This window comes from Xyrauchen texanus, chromosome 17 (assembly GCF_025860055.1).
Source record: "Xyrauchen texanus isolate HMW12.3.18 chromosome 17, RBS_HiC_50CHRs, whole genome shotgun sequence".
Taxonomy (NCBI): domain Eukaryota; kingdom Metazoa; phylum Chordata; class Actinopteri; order Cypriniformes; family Catostomidae; genus Xyrauchen; species Xyrauchen texanus.
In genome coordinates, this window is record NC_068292.1 from 16582672 (window position 1) to 16604752 (window position 22081).

Sequence of the window (22081 nt, forward strand, 5' to 3'; positions counted from 1 at the left end):
AGTGAATAGACTTCTACAGAATGCTATAGAATGCCCCCTTGCTCCCTATATAGTGAATGACTTAACATCCGGTGTGCTGCCTAATGGTCACAGAAAAGTTCGAAATGCACCTTATTTTCATCCTAACTCACATCCTAACATTTTCAGCTTTTGGAAAAACCCATTGATTCTCAATGTGATAATGTACAGTAAATATAGGAAAAATAGTGAAATAGCGAAAAAGCATAAATCACCATAAATTGCTCATATTTTAAAAATGGCATATCGGTTTGACTCAAACAGGTTTCAATGTAAAAACATAATGAGCTTTCTTACCAAATGTACTGTAGTTTTGTTGGTGTTTCTCCCAAAGACAAACTCAGCTATGATCTGCACCATATTGTTTTGTCACATGACTCCGTACGTCGAAAGTTGAACCCTTTTCTTACAGCCCAGAGTCTTCTGAACTGCGATCAGGCCGTTTAAATAAATGTCAATTATGCGTTGCATATAGCGAAGTGGGTCACGGGGTCGCCCAAGGTTAAAAGTGAATAATGACTGCCTAAAATGTGTTTCACATGAAGAAAATACACAAGGGTTTAGAACAACATGAGGGTGAGAAAATGTTGACAGAATTTTCATTTTAGGGTAAACTATTCCTTTAAGGTAACTTTTGGTTTTTGCAACTTGCCATTTTACACTATTTGCAAAAATATGAGGGATTTTTTAATATTGGTCTTCAATCCACATTTATTTGTGCATTAAAAGAAATTACATCCACAACACATTATATGAACAGTCCAACAGTCCATAATTTTTGCATAGTGCTCCATTGGACCTCTGCTTCAAAAAAAGCTCCTTCACATTTACGAACCAGTGCATAACTTCCTGTGAAGAGACAAATGAAAAGACTCCATGTACAAACTATTTTGACTTGTGATCTTCGAACTTATAAGCTCAAGAGAGAGCATAAGTTTTACAGTTTGATATTACAGTTCTTTAGACTACTATCATTAACAATTACATTAATTACATATTACAGTATAGAGCTTGAAATTAAGAGACTGTAAGAAATTAGAATATTGGCAATTAATATAATTAATATTCTGAATTCATGTAATTGCCTGACCTTGCCAATAAGGTCATAGCTTAACTCTTACCTTGCAGTCTCAACAGTCATATCCACAAATTGGCAAATCTTTAAGTCTCTGCTTAGAATCTGCTTTTTTAAACTCTCAATCTCTTCCTCTGCTTTCTTCCTCTCCTCATCTTGGCCCACTGTAGAATAACAAGGTATAAAAGAATGAGAAAGAGACAAAAAAAATTATAATTCTTTAAACACACTTGTAGAGTACATTAATTCTAATCAAACTCCAGACATATTAGACTTAATTTTCACCCATTTTAATATCAACATACCTTTTATTTTAACAAGTGCCTCTTTTGCTTCATTGCTCTGCTTGTCCAGTTTACTCTGAATGAAGAAAAAAAGTCAGAGAGACAGAGAAGATGGAGGTTTTTTTTTAAATAGATCTGTCACCAAATTAAATTTGTTTAAAAATACAGTGAAAGATTTGCTGTTGTAATACAATATTAAGAGTTCTTTACTTTATCACATACTGAGCAACTGTATTGTATGTGTGTATGTTTGCACAGGTGTTTAAACCCAATTCTGATTCAATTTATCACTGTTGTTGTATATGCAGTAAACATTTACACACTTATTGTGACAGAAAGAGAAATTTTGATTATATACTATGACTCATACCTCAAAATCTTAGACATACATTAAGCATTTTACACATACATGATGTTCTATCTGGGATTAACGTGTGCAAAGCAACAAAATATCTGATTCATTTATTGCATACAAACCACACAAGTATGAATGTAATTATGTAGTATGTCTTTGAACTGTCAGTTTAAAGACAAAATGATGATTGAAAAATCCCACAAACAGGATTATAGATTTGACTAATAGCAAATACACCAATAGTGTACCACAACACCAAACAATTATATATATATATAATCATATACATGCCTTTTAAGTAAACCTTTGTGGAAAACTATGTGCTTATCCAACTAAACTATAGATTGTGCTTTTCTATTTTCAAGTGGTTCAATTGAGGATTGTACAAAGGCTGTTTTGACAATATGGTTTGGATTGGTATGTTTAGTTTGTAAGTTTGTTAGCAATTAGTAAAATGTGAATTGAGAATTTATTTTCCATCTGGATGTGATCATATAATATAAAATTTTTAATCATATGTATAATGCAATTATATACAACCTTCTCAGCCTGGCAGGAAGCTAGTTGCTTTTCTGAATCAGCAGTTTGTTTCTTAAGGTCTTCCTTCTGTTTTTTTAGCTGATCCCTCTGCGTGTTCACTGGGGAAATCATTTTGCTCATCTCGTCCACTTTCATCTTGGCTGCCACAATACCATCCTCCTTGAGCTTCACCTGGTCTGTGGCAACAACAATGCGCGTCTTCAGGTTACGGATGTTGAGTTCCTGTTGTACGGCCTGGTAGATTATAACCAGCAGCGCACATATGGCCACGATAATAATTGCTGACATGGCTCTCATCCTGAGGGAATAAAGGAGAAAGGAGATAGGGAGAGTAGACCAAAAGAGTTCCTCTGGGGAAGCTGAGTTTGCTGTAGTTCTCTCTCTGCTGAAACTGTCAGTTCCCGTGGCAGTACGCAGGTGGTTGAGACTGGCTCTACTCCCTGTCGTGTTCACCTCAGAGGCTTTCACTTTAAACCAACCACAGGTAACCCTACCTTACCTGTTCAACTGGGTGTGTGCAAACGTGAATGTTTGTCTTTGTGTGTGTGTTAAAGAGAGGGATAGAGAGAGTAAAAACCTCAACAGTTCCTCGCTACTGTTGCTGTGAGCGCTGACTGACTTTTTTACTCTCCCCACCATTTTAGCCTTTTTATGTTGTTTGTTGTAAGCAATAGAAGAAACAAATATTCAAGCATTTCCATCTTTTTCTCACAAACAACTATACAGAGAGGACTAAAACAGCAGGTTAAAAGCTCGGGTGTGGGTGTGTATCATGACAAAGCTCAGCAGAGTTTGTCAATCATTATAAGAGTCGTTAAACAGGATGGATTAGCACACTCAGACTATTTGCATAATACAACCAGCATATTTTTCTTTCTTTCTTACCAACAGCTCAAACAGATGCTCACCTACAACGTTGAGGTTTCAATGCCATACTTTGAAGGCTTGGCTCACTAGATGAAGTGAAAATTATTTTGTTCATCATTCGTTCAACAACTCGGCAAACTGATTGAAATATTCAAATGACAAGTTTCAATTCAGGTATGGCCAAGTAGCTTTGACGACTGATTACTAAATATACAAACGGAATACGCAGTACTGAAACGTTGGTTGAGAAAGAAATGGCTTTTTTCTTCATAACCCTGAATCAACGTAGCTAGCGCATGCGTCACACACGTCATAACGAGGTGTGCAACCGATCACCTGTTTTTTTTTTTTTTTTTTGTTAGTTTTTTGTGACATAAGTGACATTTGTTTTCCAATGTAAAGTTATAATTTTAATCTTAAATAAATTATGTATTATTATGAAAACAAAAACAAATCTCTGTAATCATTGTCAATGTTTTTCCGTTCTTGCAGCAAACGTAAACGGATTTAAAAAGTTGCATTTGCAGATCTCTTACAAGAAGTCCACTACTTAATAAATGCTCTTAATAAGCTAATAATAAAAATGTTTACATGCTGAGATCTTTCTCGTTCTTACTCTTTAAGTGTGCGCGCGTGTGTGTGTGTGTGTGTGTAGGCCTATATATATATATATATATATATATATATATATATATATATATATAAGATAGATATCGCTACTTTTGTGTCCTTTCCCTTTCAGGGTTGCTTAAGAAATGCTGCAGATCAACACAGGCAAGGCAGTCAGGTATAGCTAATTCCCCCAATACAATATCTCTCTTTCTCTCGCACACTAAACGAGAGAAAGAGGGATACTAGACTATAAATGTTTTATACATTATAGAAAGAGTGGTGGTGGCGGCGTAGTGGTTAAAGCACAGGGCTGTTAATCAGAAGGTCAGAAGTTCTAACCCCACGGCCACCACCATTGTGTCCTTGAGCAAGGCACTTAACTCCAGCTTGCTCCGGGGGGATTGTCCCTGTAATAATTGCACTGTAAGTCGGATAAAAGCGTCTGCCAAATACATAAATGTGACCTTTATGTGACTGTGAATGCATTGTTCATTCTGTGCATCTTTGAGCGATTTATTGAACATAAATAGTGTAATGTTTTTCAATAGCAAACGAGATATTAAACTAAATTCCACCTCTTTTAAAACAGCAATTGATCTCCTGAAAGAATCTTTTAGATTGATAATCAGTGAATAAATCACAATTTACTAAATTAAACTGAAAGCTTCTTTTTATGGGAAGTCCATAATCATATGTCTTGTTTTAGCCTTATTTACGACTTTATAATTTCTAATTATCAATAATGTATAAGCTATTCTTTTTTTGATACTTTGTTTCTCAATTCAGATCTACATCCTGACATTTTCTGGATTTATTTGGACCCATGTAAATTCATTTGAAATAAAATGTTTAAAATATAATTATAAGCTCAATAACATTTCTTTAATTTGGAGCCAAGTGGATATGGGTGATTGTTACTGTTTTTATTGTTTTGCATTGATACTGTTTGTATTTTACTGTTCCTTCATCAATTCTACCGCAAAGGTGTTCAAATATTTGCGGAATGTGGTCCAATGAGCTCGCAGAGTGGGCGGGGCTTTCCACAGGTGGGTTGTGTTGTAAAACCTGTTCGTTTTCTTCACTAGTAGTCTGTTTAATCAGTGCTCGCTGCTCGATTAAACGGGTAACTGCTGCGCAACCATCAAACCATTCCAGGAAGGACGAGCCGGAAAAACTGACGACAGGTTGTTTATTTTCTAGTTGAACGCGGTTGGAAATAGGCCCTACCTGAATTAAACGGACAAATTCGATTTGAACATAGAAAAAACATAGTTTAATTTTCAAAATAATGCCACAGCGCTCGTCTTGTGGGAGGGTTTAGTATCTGCGACAAGTAACTCTCGTCATCTATACACCTGCGACAGTTTCCGAATTCGGCTCACCTTCCTCTTTCAGACACCATCATGAAGTTACCCTTGCTGTTTGGGTTTGCCTTGGTGTGCAGTGTTGGCATCGCTGGCTACATCCACTTCAGGCGCAAGCAGGAGATCAACCTGAGTAAACAAGTTTCTTTTCTAGATATTAAGTTCAGAGTGTCAAGGGATGTTCTGGGAGAATATCATGATCAGTTGACTCAATCCAACTCACTGCTGGACAAGGTGAAGCAAGAGGTGGAGAATCTAACCAAAGAGCTCTCTGAAGCCAAGACCTTGGTAGAGAAGAAAATAGCTGAAGTAGATACCTGTAAAGGAGACCAGGTGAGTGGAGATGGAAAGATAATGAGGATTTGTAATGCAGAGTGGTCCAAAACAGAGAGATTTTTGTAGAATACTCTTTACACTTCATAACCATTTGAGAACTTATTAGTAACGCTTTTCAGTAAGGATCCATTAGTTACAAACTTTAGATAACATGAATGAACAATGAACAAAACTTAAGCATTTATTAATCTTGGTTCATGTTAATTTCAACATATATATATATATATATATATATATATATATATATATTTTTTTTTGGCTAACATTAGATAATGAGCTATGAACTAACAATAAATAACTTTATTTTTATTAATTAATATTAACTAAGATTAAGAAATTCTGTAAAAAAATTAATATTTTATTGTTAGTTCATGGTACCTAATTCGTTAACGAATGAAACCTTATTGTAAAGTGTTATAAAGGCTATATTCATGAACATTAGCTGCCTATATTAGCTAACATGAACAAACAGTGAACTATACTTTTTCAGAACGTATTAATCTCGTTTAATGTTAATTTCAACACATCGTAGGACGTTTTTACACTAATGTACATTTATTGTACATTAGTTATTGCATTTTGAACAATGTACAATTATATTTTCAAAAATTAACATTAACCAAGATTAATATGCTATAAAAATATATTGTTCATTGTTATGTGGTGATGCCTAATGCATTTACTAATTAAAAAAAAAAAACCTTTTTGTAAAGTGATACTGGTGGTTCTTTGTGTTACAGATTTATGTCATATTGTCAGGTTTGACAAATAGTTCCCGCTTGAGGAAAATCAATAGTCTAACCCTTGACTTGTGAACCAGTAAATCCTTGTCTCAAGTGTATATTGTGGCTCATAATATCCTCTTTTCATATAATATTTTTTCTTCTCCCTTAGAAACGAATCACAGATGAAATAGCTGCTTCACAGACAGAGAAGACAAATACCCAGAGTGAGTTTATATAATCTCTTAAATTTCACTTTCAACGGGAACATAATATTAGGATCTGGTTTATTTATAAGCTGATATTGGCAAAGGAGGTAGAAAAGGTGTACTTTGTTCCAACTCCAACCAAACAGACTGGTAAACCAGCTGATCCAGGTTCACATGAAAATCACATACCAGTGTGATATAGATTTCAGGACCAGGATCTAGAGCTATTTACATTTCGGATTAAAGGAATTTGGCACTCATTGTAAGGCCTGTGAGAGAATACTGCCCTCCTGTGGCAATAATTGCCAGCCACTCATCCCTTGATAAATGCAAGCTAGTGATGTGTATTTTTAATTCCTTGTGCATTCAAAATGGACTATGGAGTTCATCGTTGGTGGTGGTGGTGACATGGTTTTCGATGTTGTAGTGCTCATGTAATAGATTTATGTAGTTATATGCAAATATATATATACACTTAATATGGTTGTTCCACCAATAACGATCTCATTTGTCATTTGTTTGTTCTGGCCTCCTTTTACAAGGAAATAATTGTAAAATATATAGCCTATCAGAAGTTTTGTGGAAGCCAGTGCTTGTGTCAATAAAAGAACAAACCTGCTTGTGTCAGTGAAACATTTCTCCGCTCTGAACTTTTTTGTGTTTCTAGATGAGATTGTCAAGGAGAAGTCCGAATTGAGCGAGGAGATATCTTCTCTAAACAGAAAAATGCAGGAGTATAGCAGTCTTTGTGAATATATTGACAGGACATCTGAAGAGGGAAGGTGAGTGAATATGCAGAAAAAATGATTAGACATTTGACTCAAAGGCACATTGCTGCTTATTCTGGAGAAGAACCAGCCACTTCGACAGGAAGAGTCCATCTGACCAACATTGTTTTTACATGTCATTTTGGGGGGGTTATGTGAAATAGATTGTACCACAAATTAATAAAAAAAAAAACTATTTGCACTCAAGTAGTCTGGTGGAAACACATAAGCTAAAGACAAACTGCATTCTCAAGTGTCACTGTATTGGCATAGTGTGTAATGACGGAGTTGCTGCGCCTTTGTGTGTGTGTGTGTGTGTGTGTGTGTGTGTGTGTGTGTGTGTGTGTGAGTGGACAACCTGGGTTCAATTCTGCCTTTTTGTCCTACTTTTCTCCATTCTGTTTCCTGTTTCCACTCTTAATATTTCCTGTAATACTACTTATTAATAATAATAATAATAATAATAATAATAATAATAATAATAATAAATTAAAAAAATATAGAAATGTTGATTGCCTCGCAATGATTTGATCACAATGATAGTCGGGGAGTTTAGAAAAAGGCTTGATCGAGGTAAAATTAACCAGGTAAAAAAAATGGTTTTACTAAAGTAATATTGTGGCAACAATATTTTTTGGTAAAACCAATTGTTTCAATGCAGTTAACCATGGTGTTACTTTGAGAAAGTACTTTCCAGTTTTGTTTGCATTGTGCATCATTGGGTCAGTGAATGGACTGTGGGCATATTGTCTGAGGGAAAATGGTACATTAACTTGAAACTGAAACAAAGCTAAAATAGTATGTTTTTAAGGAATAATTCACACAATAAATGAAAATTCTTATTTACTCACTCTCATTTCGTTCCAAATCCACATACATTTCTTCTGCGGAACACTAAATATTTTAAGATATTTAAAAAATGTCATGAGAGCAAATTTCCATAACTCACTTTAAAACTTAAAAAGCACCCAAAAGTATCAAAATATTCCATGTGATTCATATTCAAAGACCTCTGAAGGCATACTGTGCGATCACTTTATTTGAGGAACAGACTGATATGTACAGTAAGTCATTATTCAGCATCAAACAAATGAATGATCAACTCCTGTAAACAGACCCCAAATCAAATATGGTGACCTGTTAATAATATCAAACTTCAACGATATGACAGAAGAACCAGTGAGGATTAATGTTATTACTGTGTGTTAGTGCTCTGTATACAGGAGTTGGTCAATGATTTGAGTTGAAATTTCTGCATGTACATAACACAAGTGATTGTATGGCTTCAGAAGACTTTGAATATACTACTTTTGAGGCACTGTCACTATTGCTTTCCATACAAAAGTTAATATTGACAGAATTTTCACTGTTGTGTGAACTTCCTTTAAGGTTTCACTTTACTATAAATAAACATCCAGGTCAATTCACAGAGTGTATTGTATGAATGAATATTCAATGTCTGTTAACTAAATGATAACGTTTTCTTCATGTACAGCCAAGAATGACATCTAGTAATGAGCTTCATTTTGAAATTAGATTTTATTAAACAGCAGGTGGAGGAGTTCTCTGTTTCTTTAACTGCTTAACAATGCTCCTTTACTTTCCAAGGAAACTGTGTGGCATAACTGAACAACCAAAGGCTGAGGAACCCAAGGCTGTGGAACCCAAGGCTGTGGAACCCAAGGCTGAGGAACCCAAGGCTGAGGAACCCAAGGCTGAGGAACCCAAGGCTGAGGAACCCAAAGCTGAGGAACCCAAAGCTGAAGAACCCAAAGCTGAAGAACCCAAGTAGTTGTGGCATTAGTAAAAAGTGCAAGTGTTTTGTGTGCGAGAGAAAAAGAGATATTGTATTGGGGGAATTAGCTAAACCTGACTGCCTTGCCTGGGTTGATCTGCAGCATTCCTTAAGCAACCCTGAAAGGGCAAGGACACAAAATTAGCGATATATATATATATATATATATATATATATATATATATATATATATATATATATATATATATATATATATATCACACACACACACTTGAAGTTTTTATAGATGAGTGTTATACTCCTGTCATGTTTTGTCAAATAAATGTTTGGTTTATGAGGGAATGTCTGGTTTTGGAGGATACTAGTGGATGGACCATCAGGTTGAGTGAAATGGCTTGTATCAGCTGAATGTCGTTGTCCATCTAACACAATTAAATTATCAATATTTGTAAAATATTTGTGGAAAAAACAAAAATTTTGATATGTTCCCCCCATATTCTTTAATTTTTTAAAGTAATTGCTATGAAAAATGGAATTGAAGTGTTCAGTGAAACGTTTAAAGGGACAGTTCACCCAAAAGGAAATACTCTCATAATTTATTCACCCTCATGCCACCCTATATGTGTATGACTTTCTTTCGTCTGTTGAACACAAATGAAGATTTTAAGAATAATATCTCAGCTCTGTAAGTCCACACAATGCAAGTGAAACATAGCCAGAACTTGAAGCTCAAAAATTATATAATAAAAATAATCCAAATGTCTCAATGACATGGTTAAATCCATATTTTCAGAAGCAATATGATGGGTGAGGGTGAGAAATAGATCAAGTCCTTTTTGCTATAAATTCATTTTCACATTCTTCTTCTGTTTTTGGCAATTTGCATTCTCCTGCATATTGCCACCTTCTGGGCAGGGAGGATAATTTATTGTAAAGAGGAAAAAAAAAGACAAAAACATATCTGCTTCTTACCTACACCTATCTCTTCTGAAGATATAAGTTTAACGACTGGAGTCGTATGGATTACTTGCATGTTTGCTTTGTGTTTTTTTAGAGCTTCAAATTTTGGCCACCATTAACTTCCGTTGTACGGACCTGCATAGCTGAGATTTATATATCTATAAATCTTTGTGTTCTGCAGAAGAAAGTCATAACTTATCTGGGATGTCAGGAGGGTGAGTAAATGATGAGAGAATTTAAATGTATGTGTGAACTACAGTATTTCTTTAACTGTCTTTCATTTTTGCTTTGTTTTCTTTCTGTCCTTTATTTCCCTTTTCTTTCCTGCATTGGCCTTTGTAATTACTATTACAATTTTGTTTTATGTGGTTTCAGGTTTCCTGTCTCTGTGTTAACAGGAGCAAACATTGCTTTTTTTGCATAAAAATGTGTCTATATCCTGTAGTTTACCTCGCTTCGGTTTCTGTGAGTGACTGTGTGTGCGTGTCATTATGACCCTCCCTCAGGCCTCTGCCACTTTATGGCACACTGTAATGCATACATGACCATTTGTATCGACCAATGGGAAAGCTCTGACACTCTCACTGTCACTCTTTATCATCCTCACTCTGTTACCCTGTTACCATAATCATATTGTCCTGACTACAGTTATCTAAACCAATCAGGGCCTTCAGTGGAGCAGAAAAAACAGTTAGGAAGTTCTGAAAGTTGCTTAAGGTGTAAAGCTTTCAGTGTATTTATGATCAAATTTGGTTGAAAATATTTTGATGTTTGGAGTGGAAGTAAAGATGCTTGTAGGTTAAATACTGCCTGATCGTGATCTTAAGTATAGTCATTTGACAACTGAATCTAGTTGGTTCAGCCAGTTTGCTGGGTATGTCAAATTAATGATATGAGCTTGAGGCCACCTCCACACTTAATTTAGCTACGTTTATGCTTAACCACGCAAAAGAACAGTGGTTTTCCTCCACCAAAAACAGATAATTTTTAAATGGCATACTTTGGAAAATAATTACTTTAGGAAACTGAAAACAGAGGTTTCCATTGTGTGGATGTGGCCTTTTAAATATAAAACAGAAAGTCAAAACACCAACTGCACCACATTCTGATTTATGGGAAACAATACTAACTTTTTTTTTAATCACTCTGGCTGTTTTAAAAACTTTGTACTAATACTAATACACTATATAGAACTTCATCTGAACATATGTGAACTTCACATCTGTATCTGCTCCTATTTTTTCACTCTATCGTTAACTTTCTTTCTCCCTGTTTTCTCTTTGTTAACCCCCAGGCTCACAATTTGAGGGAAACAATTAGTGTCTCTCTTCCGCCCCATCTCATTCAGAAGGTCACTGTGTACAGCAGGGATCTGTGTAGGCAATGGACAAAAGAGGGAGGGGCAGAAAGCTCAGCATCTGCTGCTTTTCTGATATGACAATGTATTGTTCTGGGCTTGTCTTTAGCAACCTATTAAATGTGATTGATTTGAAATTTAAACAACATAGAAAACAACTGTTCTAGTGGCGCTTAAGCAAGAGGAAAATTATTTAATGTCATAACATGATAAACGTCATCCAGATATCAGTGTAAAACATTAATAAAGTCAAAGAGGTGGTAATAATTATATTATTTTTATTTAAAATGTGCGTATGAAAAACGTTTTTGTTAATAAAAAATGTAAATGCCCTGAAATTATAACATATTTAAAGTTATAAGTTACAGTGCATCATAGAGTAATATGTTCTTCTTTTTGGGATACCGGGGCTGGTTGTCACAAATTTTACTCCAGTGAATATTTCTTAGGGTATTTTTTAAAGTTTTTAAAAGTCAATATTTGTAGGGGCACATGTGTTCTGTATCTTACCAACATTTCTGACAACATGACCTAATAGCGGGGAATAATGTCACAATATATGGGGTATGTTGTCAGAATGGAACCTGTCATTAAACAGTCTATATACAGTAGGGTTTTAAGCTAAACTTAAACAGTAATTCAATTATGAAACAAATTAATTCATGAAACAGTAAAAATAAAACTTCAAATTTAAAATATACAATTATTTTGGCCAACAAATATAGCAATTAATAAATTTTATGTATTTATAGCATAAAACATATGTGACAACCTGCCCTGACCTGACATTTTTTTTAATTTTATATCCTTGTCTTTAGAGTACAGTTTAACCTATTGGGTAAAATCTACCTTCACAATAGTTTACCCTTGCCTGAATGTATGGCATGGTTTATTGAGTTCACAAAACAAAAACAAAAAAAATTAAGAGGGTTTTGCACTTGATACATTCTGTATAAAACTTCTGCCTTAGAAAACACATTTGCGTTATTGGACTTTTTGGTTTTGAAAACCTCACTACTGAGATATAGCCCTTGTGAAAACTTCCATGTGTGACAACTAGCCCCGAACTCCCCGCTTTGTGTGATCACCTGTCAAGAGGGTAAACGTGAAGTCAAAAATCATACAAATCATAACACATGCCATAATGTTGTAATAAAGGTTGCTTTAGTAGTCCAACAAAAGAACTAAGAAACATGATTAAAAACAGTATTTGCACAACAACAAGTTTTTGAACCAGGACATCCTCACAATCATTCATGGCTTTAAAAGAAATCCTCATGAAAATTAGGAGAGAGAGAGCTCATCATTCCATGAAGACTGAACAGACGGTTGCTTGGGAGGCATGAAGTAAGCAATTGACTGCGTTGATTCACGTCAATGTTGAAATTAAAATTCAGAGACCATTTAAAAAACAAAACAAATGTAGTTTTGTATTTTAAATGTGTGACTCTTAAAAATAGGCTAATATGTACCGTATATATATACACTCAACAAAAAAGAAACGTCCTCTCACTTTCAACTGCTTTTATTTTCAGCAAACTTAACATGTGTAAACATTTGTATGAACAAAAAGATTCAACAACTAAGACATGAGCTGAACAAGTTTCACAGACATGTGACTAACAAAAATGGAAACATTTACATTTATGCATTTGGCAGATGCTTTTATCCAAAGCGACTTACAGTGCACTTATTACAGGGACAATCCCCCCGGAGCAACTTGAAGTTAAGTGCCTTGCTCAAGGACACAATGGTGGTGGCTGTGGGGATCGAACCGGCGACCTTCTGATTACCAGTTCTGTGCTTTAGCCTACTATGCCACCACCACTCCGGTGGTGGAAAAATGCTTCCCCTGAACAAAGGGGGTGTCAAAAGTAACAGTCAGTATCTGGTGTGGCCACCAGCTGCATTAAGTACTGCAGTGCATCTCCTCCTCATGGACTGCACCAGATCTGCCAGTTCTTGCTGTGAGATGTTACACCACTCTTCCATCAAGGCACTTGCAAGTTCCTGGAAATTTCGGGGGGAAATGGCCCTAGCCCTCACCCTCCAATCCAATCAGGTCCCAGACGTGCTCAATGGGATTGAGATCCAGGCTCTTCGCTGGCCATGGCATAACACTGACATTCCTGTTGTGCAGGAAATCACACACAGTATGAGCAGGATGGCTGGTGGAATTATCATGCTGGAGGATCATGTCAGGATGGGTCTGCAGGAAAGGGACCACATGAGGGAGGAGGATGTCTTCCCTGTAACACACAGCATTGAGATTGCCTGCAATGACAACAAGCTCAGTCCGATGATGTTGTGCCACATTGCCCCAGACCATGACAGACCCTCCACCTCCAAATTGATCCCGCTCCAGAGTACAGGCCTCAGTGTAATGTTCATTCCTTCAACGATAAACGGAAGTCCGACCATCACCCTCAGTGAGACAAAACCGCGACTCGTCAGTGAAGAGAACTTTTTGCCGGTCCTGTCTGGTCCATCGAAGGTGGGTTTGTGCCTATAGGCTATGTTGTTGCTGGTGATGTCTGGTAATGACCTGCCTTACAACAGGCCTACAAGCCCTCAGTCCAGCCTCTCTCAGCCTATTGTGGGAGGGATTGTGCATTCCTGGTGTAACTCGGGTAGTTGTTGTTGCCATTGTTGTCCCGCAAGTGTGATATTCGTATGTACCAATCCTGTGCAGGTGTTGTTACACGTTGTCTGCCACTGCGAGGATGATCAGCCGTCCTTCCTGTCTCCCTGTAGTGCTGTCTTAGGTGTCTCATACTACGGACATTGCAATTTATTGCCCTGGCCACATCTGCAGTCCTCATGCCTGCATGCAGCATGCTTAAGGCACATTCACACAAATGAGCAGAGACCCTGGGCATCTTTCTTTTGGTGTTTTTCAGAGTCAGTAGAAAGGTCTCTTTAGTGTGCTAAGTTTTTATAACAGTGACCTGTAAGCTGTTAGCGTCTTAACGACTGTTCCACAGGTGCTTGTTCATTAATTGTTTATGGTTCATTGAACAAGCTGGAAAACATTGTTTAAACCCTTTATAATTAAGATATGTAAAGTTATTTAGATTTTTACAAAATTATCTTTAAAATGCAGTGTCCTGAAAAAGTGACGTTTCAGGGTGGAGGGCGGGGCTGGCTTTTGATTATACACACCTGGTCCCTAATCAGGCTAATTAAGCCTCCGAGAGGGATAAAGGCCGATAGCAGAGGGTAGTGCGATGAGAGAGAGATAGTTTAAGGACATGTTTGTCATGTGTGTGTTTGTCTTTTGCTTCAGTTTTATATTAAAATATTATTTATATTGTCAAGCCGGTTCTCACCTCCTCCTTTCCATTGAACTACGTTACACTGAGTTTATATATATATATATATATATATATATATATATATATATATATATATATATATATATATATATATATATACTGTGTGTACTGTATATAAAGCACACACAATTCTCGATCTTTAGAACATTCTCATATCTCGCTGGATAACATCAGATTTTGCACAAACTTGTGAAGATCTTGTCAGCTTGACTGGATGCTGATATTAAAGCAAAAAGAGCAAAATATATTAAATAATAAGAAATTCAGAAATTCATTAAAATTATGTTTCATCCATATCTTGTGCTGATAACAGAATTTGTAACTTTAGCCAAACTACTCTAAGTTATAAAAGAATGCAAAACAGAAGCATATTTATGAGTGTTCTCAGAAATTAGGGCAACACTCTAAATTAAAAGACTGATACTTCATTCCATGCATTTGTGGGCAAAGCATTCAGCAAAAGTAACTGAATTACTCCAATTACTCTTACTCCACAAATACTAATGCATTTCAAAAAGACTTGTTATTGGACCAACACATTTATACAGTATATGAACCATGTTTCACATGCAAACAAAACTGTTTACATGTTCAATGGTGCAGAGCAAAAGGCATATATATATATATATATATTCTTCAGTCAACCAAAAATTACATTATTCATCATTAAAGACAAACAAAAATGCATTTTAGCTCCAATCTATGACAATTATAATACTGAATTGGCATTACAAATAACTATTATTTAGATAGATGTCTGAACTTGATAAAGGGATGTCTGAGCGACCTCCCCATTGCCCTCTGTGTGAGTTTAAGTGTGAAATCACATCTATTGATCAGCCTAATGCAGGAGGAAGAGCCACAGGCAAGGTGATGAATGCACTCTTAATTAACCTCTGTGAGTGTGTTTGTCTGTGCTCTGGGGGTTTAGGAAAGGTGCTAAACTTTGGTCAGGGGTGTATAAATACACCCATCCCAGCTGCAACTTGTGACACAGCTAAGCTGACATTACATCAGCTATGAACAGAACACAGTTTTTACAGATTTACCTTAACATACCAAAAAACATAAAAAATAAAAATAATAATAATAATAACTCAAAACTATGAAGATCTGAAGTAGCGACCAAGGACTGGAGTGTCAAAACAGTGAGTATATTGTATGGCATGAGTCTCTATGTTGAAAACCTAATTTATGTGTGTGCCATTTTAAATCTGAATGGTTTCTTGAACTCTGCATGTTTATCTATTTAAAAACATTTTTTTTTATTTATCTACAGTATGTGTGTGTGCAGCATTATATTACAATTGCTGAATTCTCTTTAAATGTCTATGAATCTGTTTTTCCTTGTTTTGTCACTACTGACTGAAGCACTGTAGTCTGTCATATCATTGCTTCTAAACTATTTTACTCTTAATTTCTGACCATTTGAGGTGTCTAATGTCAAAACTTGTAAATTATTTTGTAATTTTAACATATCCTTCTCCTCTTTCAGACACTGTGTTAACGGATTGTGAGGTCCTGACAGGTCAGGGGCTGTTTGATATGTTTGATATTCGGTTGCTTTCCTTATATCATGTCAACTAAATATCAGACATATTCCTACAGAATCTGGCACAAATCGTCACATTCAGTGCCTCTCTTCGCTATCCTCTTGAGTCATCCAAGAAATCTTTCAGTATTTACCTATTGCATCTTTTTCTACACTATAAAAATTGGTAGCCTACAGTTGTTACCTCAAGGAGCGTCATGGATGATGGTGTAACCTAATTGTGGCAGGGTGGAGGGCGGGGCCGGGTCGTGATCCTGCGCGCCCGGTCCCGTATTAGGCTAATTATCTGTCCCTGAGGTTTAAAGGCCGACAGCAGAGGGCTGTGCGAGAGAGAGAGATCGTTAGCGGACATGTCCGCCATGTGTGTTTGTTTATGTGTACTGTTAAGTTTTTCATTAAAATATTATTTATGTTGAAAAGCCGGTTCTCGCCTCCTCCTTGCCCCATCCTTGAGCTGTTTTACACTAATATATTCAAGCTGAATCAGAGATGCTTTTTTTACTTTAATAGCTTCTATAATACCAGGTAATGTTAAATGTTGCCACATTAAACAAATTTATAGATTAACTTTTTTTTAATAATATATAATTATTTATTCAAATACTTCAATAATACCAGCTAAGGTTTAATGTTGGCACATGAAGCAAAATTTGTTCTGCGTGTTTGAGCTATGAAATATGACTTTAGAATGCATAGAGTAGGACATGCAATAAAAGCTTAATTTGTCATTGTAAATATCAAACGTTTTGTTTAGTTTCATGTATTAATTTTTTTTTGTTGCATGCTGATGGTAAAACTTGATGTGTAAGATAGCTTTCCTTAACCAGGGTAAGTTCATAAACGGTTTAAGCAAACAAACGATTGGAACAGAGATTTTTTCCCATAACCCGAATTTGCATTGCATGTAAACATGTGCATATGTTGTGTGCATACCTATTTACGTTTTGATGTAAAAAAAAATCCAATGATTTCAAGTCTCATGTAAATGCAAGTTTCTTGCTTTGAAAACAATGGATTTGCAATGGATAATTTGAATAAGCTGATTTTAGGTAGTTATCAGAATATTGTTGTGCATGTAAAGCACTACAGAAGTTAAACAACTGTGTCATCTGCAATTGCTTGTAACTGGAACACTCAAACAGTACAATTTTGAGCTGTTGCAAGAGTGTACAGTATGTCAGTGCGGTGATAGCCAACCTATTAGCTAATAAGTCTGGTAATGTCAATATTTGTTACTTCACTCATCTTGGGTTACACAATTACTGAAATAACCATTATGGTGTCCTTTACATAACTTTTTAGCTTAAATGTATAGCTCACCCCAAAATTAAAATTCTCTCATCATTTACCCTCATGCCATCCCAGATGTGTATGACTTTCTTTCTTCTGCAAACATTTTTAAAATAATATTTCAGCTCTGTTGGTCCTCCCAGTGAATGGTGACCTGAAGTTTGAAGGTCCACAAGGGACATAAAGGAAGAATAAAAGTAATCAATACAACTCCAGTGGTTAAATCCATGTCTTCTGAGGAGATATTTCTTTATTTAAAATTACATGAGAGGTTTGGGTGGGAAACAGATCAATATTTAAGTCTTTTGTTACTGAATATACTGGCCAATCTCCCCCCATTGGCCCTGATCTATCAAGGCCTGCTAATATGATGTATTAGCTCTTAGCCTGTACGATCAGCACTGGTGCCCCCCGGGCATGTGCTCACCCCACTACTCTTCTCCCTGTACACAAATAACTGCACCGCCAAGGTCCCCTCTGTCAAGCTGCTGAAGTTAGCAGACAACAATACTGTCATCTGCCTCATCCAAGATGACGATGTGTCTGCATACAGAAGGGAAGTTGAACAGCTGGCTGTCTGGTGCAGTCAAAACAACCCACCTGTACATCACCTTAAACATCTCTCATTCAGAAATTATAAAAATGTTTAAAAAACGTCTGTGATTATCCCATCTGTATGAATGTAAGAGCTTCTTTTAACTCCTGAATGTTTTTGTCACTTGGGCCAGTGGTGGGCCAGTGATGGAATGGATAATGCGTCTGACTATGGATCAGAAGATTCTAGGTTTGTTCATAGCTGGCTCAGTTCTCTTAGTGGCAGTGGTGGTTCAGTGGTTGAAGCTCTGGGTTACTGGCCAGAAGGGGGATTCAAGCCCCCGCATCACCAAGATGAAACTGTTGGGCCCTTGAGAAAGGCCCTTGACCCTGTCTGCTCCAGGGGTGCCATATCATGGCTGACCCTGCACTCTGAACCCAGCTTAGCTGGGATATGTGAAAACTAATATATTTCACTGTATATACGCAAAAAAAAGTATGTATAATGTGTGACCAAAATAAAGACTTGTTTCACTGTCAGGAATGCAGAGATGCTCAGGACCCAAATGCAGAGTTAAAATAAATTAATTTATTAATAAAAACAAGGGCAAAAATCAAACCAAAACTCCCACAAGGGGGATAAACAATAAACATAAACTACCCCAAAGGGGGAAAAAAAACAAAGGAAATATAATCCAGGGCTGGGGCTGAGGCAGCTGGGGCAGAATCAGGACCGACCGGACCGAACATGACTGGGACTGGAAGAAAGACCAACTGAAAACACAAGACTGGAACCAATTTCTTTTTATTGGTTTTTACTAATGTTTCAGTTATGGAATAACTGAACAAGAACTCATACATGACAAATGCTGTATATCATATCAAGCACAAAACACAATTCTACCTCTTTGTTTTAGCACTAAATATTGTATCATTGCAAGTATTCATTATTCATACAGAAATAGCTAAATTTTCCCTTTTTGCTCTCATGCATTGCTCATTTGGAGGAAAATGATACCTTAAAAGGCTGAAATATGACATCAAACATGCCCAAATGCATTTATGCAGTGAAAATTTTAACCACTGTTGCAAAATAATTTACACACAAATTTGTTTTCAGTGTAATTACATTACATACATGATTACATTGATAAGATTGATATACAATTTTACACTCAAATAACTACATCAGCTTTATTTGCTTTATGTGTTCCTGTGCATGTCTGTGTCAAAATGTATATATTCAAAGTCCAAAATTTGCATTGACTTTTCCTTTTTTTTTTTTCTTTTTTGCATTCACACAAATGCAAGCACAAGATTACTATTGGGGACATCCCATAGACTTCTATTTTTCTATACAAAGAAAATTATAAACATTATAAACTAACCCCAACCCATACCCTAATTCTACCCTTAAAAGAAAACTTTTTATAATAGTCATAATTTAGAAAAGACAATTTGAATAATATATAATAATAACATTTTATAAGGGAGTCACGTGACGCAATGCAAGTGGAAGCAGCCTAGTGGTGTTTTCTGCTTCACTTTGGTATAATTATCCTTTCAGTCAATATTACTCTGTGAGAACTGATTTAGTTTTGATTGTAAAACTGCACTGGGAGTGTAGGATGTTGAAGAAGTAAAAATTGTGGCGGGAGTCCGGTTAGGAATGACAGAATGGGTGACAGACCCCAATCCATACTGGAAAGACTCCTGCAGTTGGTAGAAAGAGACTTTATTTTACATGCGGCTAGGAATAAAGGCAAGTTGTGCTGGGAGGATTGCTGTGGCTCACTGTGGGTGTCAGTTCCCCTGTGGCTAACGAGCATGAGTATAATGCCAATATTAGTTATTTATGTGCACTGCAGGTCATGGTATAAAATTAATAAATTAAGTAAGTGTTAAGGGCCAGTGTTTATACAAAGATTTTGTATGATCTGTAATATTAATGACTAATGTCTTTGCAGTTCAGCCTGGATTAACTGCTGAAGTTCAAATTGATGCATTGTCCTTTGTTAGTTGATTTAGGCAAATAATTGAAAGACTATTTATTCCATTTTAATTATTCATTAGACCAAGGTGATGCAGGCAGAAAACCTGCTTACACGTTACAAAATGATAAGTGCAAGTCATTTGTAACTGTGATAAGTGCAGTCTCTATTGTGATGGGGCCTAAATCCTGACCTGACTGGATACTACATTTTCTAGTATTTTCAACTTAAACAGGAGATTTGAAATCAGTCTATAATTAGCCAGTTCTCCAGGATAAAGTTGTGGCTTCTTAATAAGCAGTTTAATAACTGCCATTTTAAAGTTTTTGGACATGTCCTAAGGATAGCGAGGAGTTAATAATATTAAGAAGAGGTTCTGATATTACAGGGGATACCTCTTTTAAGAGCTTAAGTTGTATTGGATCTAACAAACATGTTGTGGCTGTTGATGTTTAGATAAGTTTTGTTAACTCTTCATGACCTATGACAGCGAAGGATTGAAGTTGCTCGTGAGGAAAATTATGAGATACTGTTTTCTATGGTACTGTGATAGCCGATTACATTATTTCAATTTTATTTCTGATTATTTAAATTTTATCAGTAAAAAAATAGATGAAGTCATTACTATTGTGCAGCGATGGAATATCTGGTTCAGTTGAGGCTTTATTCCTAACAAATTTAGCCACAGTAATGAATAAACAGCTATGATTGTTGTGGTTATTTTTAATGAGTTTGCTAAAATATGCTGACCTGGCAGCTTTTAGTGACTTTTAGTGTCTGTAGCTAAATAAAAACACGTCTGGATACATTTTGTTGTACAAGATAGTTATCTTTAACTACTAATCTAATAAATACAAAAATATAGATCAATGTAACATAAGAATACAGTGCATACATTTTTTAAATATGTTATGGAAAAATAACACTGGGAGAAATGCAAAACATTTTATTTAGCTATTTTTAGTTTTATAAGCTAGCATTTCAAAATCAAATCAAATCAAAATCAAATCACTTTATTGTCACACTACCATGTACACAAGTGCAACAGTAGGTGAAATTCTTGTGTGCAGTTCCGAGCAACATAGCAGTCATGACAGTGACGAGACATATACCAATTACAATAAACAACATACTTACACAAAACAATTTACATATCAAATGTACACATACTTACACAAAACAATTTACAAATCAGATGTACACATACTTACACAACACAATAATTATATACAATGCAGAATATAGAACAGAATATACAATACAATACAATAAGTGGGAGTATATGAAATATATATGTGTATATATATATATATAGCAGTTGTATTGAGGAGAATATGTTGACAGTCCAGTGTGAGATTATAGATTAATAAAGTGCAGTGCTAATTATTGATCCTGATAGATCAAGAGTTCAACAGTCTGATTGCTTGGGGAAAAAGCTATCATGTAGTCGGCTGGTGCGGGTCCTGATGCTGCGATACCGCCTGCCTGATGGTAGCAGTGAGAACAGCCCATGACTTGGGTGACTGGAGTCTCTGATGATCCTCCGAGCTTTTTCACACACCGCCTGGTGTATATGTCCTGGAGGGAGGGAAGCTCACCTCCGATGATGTTCCTGGCAGTTCAGCACCACCCTTTGCAGGGCTTTGCAGTTGTACGCGGTGCTATTGCCGTACCAGGCGGTGATGCAGCCAGTCAGGATGCTCTCTACAGTGCTGGTGTAGAACCGTGTGAGGATGTGGTGGTTCATTCCAAACTTCCTCAGCCGTCTCAGGAAGAAGAGGCGCTGGTGAGCCTTCTTCACAACGGCCTCAGTGTGGACCGGACCATGTGAGTTCCTCAGTAATGTGGACACCGAGGAACTTGAAGCTGCTGACTCTCTCCACCGGTGCTCCATTGATGGTGATGGGGCTGTGTTCTCCGTCTTTCTTCCTGAAGTCCACAACAAGCTCCTTGGTTTTACTGACGTTGAGGGAGAGGTTGTGCTCCTGACACCAGCGTGTCAGAGTGTGCACCTCCTCTCTGTAGGCTCTTTCATCATTGTCAGTGATCAGACCTACCACCGTCGTATCGTCAGCAAACTTAATGATGGCATTGGAGCTATGTGTTGCCACACAGTCATGTGTGTACAGGGAATACAGGAGTGGGCTGAGAACACAG

The 22081-nt window shown here is 36.4% G+C and overlaps 1 protein-coding gene across 2 annotated transcripts; it reads left to right on the forward strand.

Annotated features, from left to right (window-relative positions):
- Positions 1-4853: 4853 nt before the first annotated feature.
- On the forward strand, positions 4854-9123 carry LOC127658272 (uncharacterized). Of its 2 annotated transcripts, XM_052147473.1 has the most exons (5): positions 4854-5448; positions 6346-6400; positions 7050-7164; positions 8758-8833; positions 8864-9123. In XM_052147473.1, the coding sequence occupies exons 1-5, from the start codon at positions 5155-5157 to the stop codon at positions 8939-8941; spliced, it is 618 nt and encodes a 205-aa protein (XP_052003433.1). In that variant the 5' UTR covers positions 4854-5154; the 3' UTR covers positions 8942-9123. The 2 variants fall into 2 exon arrangements, with proteins under 2 accessions (XP_052003433.1, XP_052003432.1); XM_052147472.1 differs by having other exon boundaries at positions 8758-9122.
- Positions 9124-22081: the final 12958 nt, after the last annotated feature.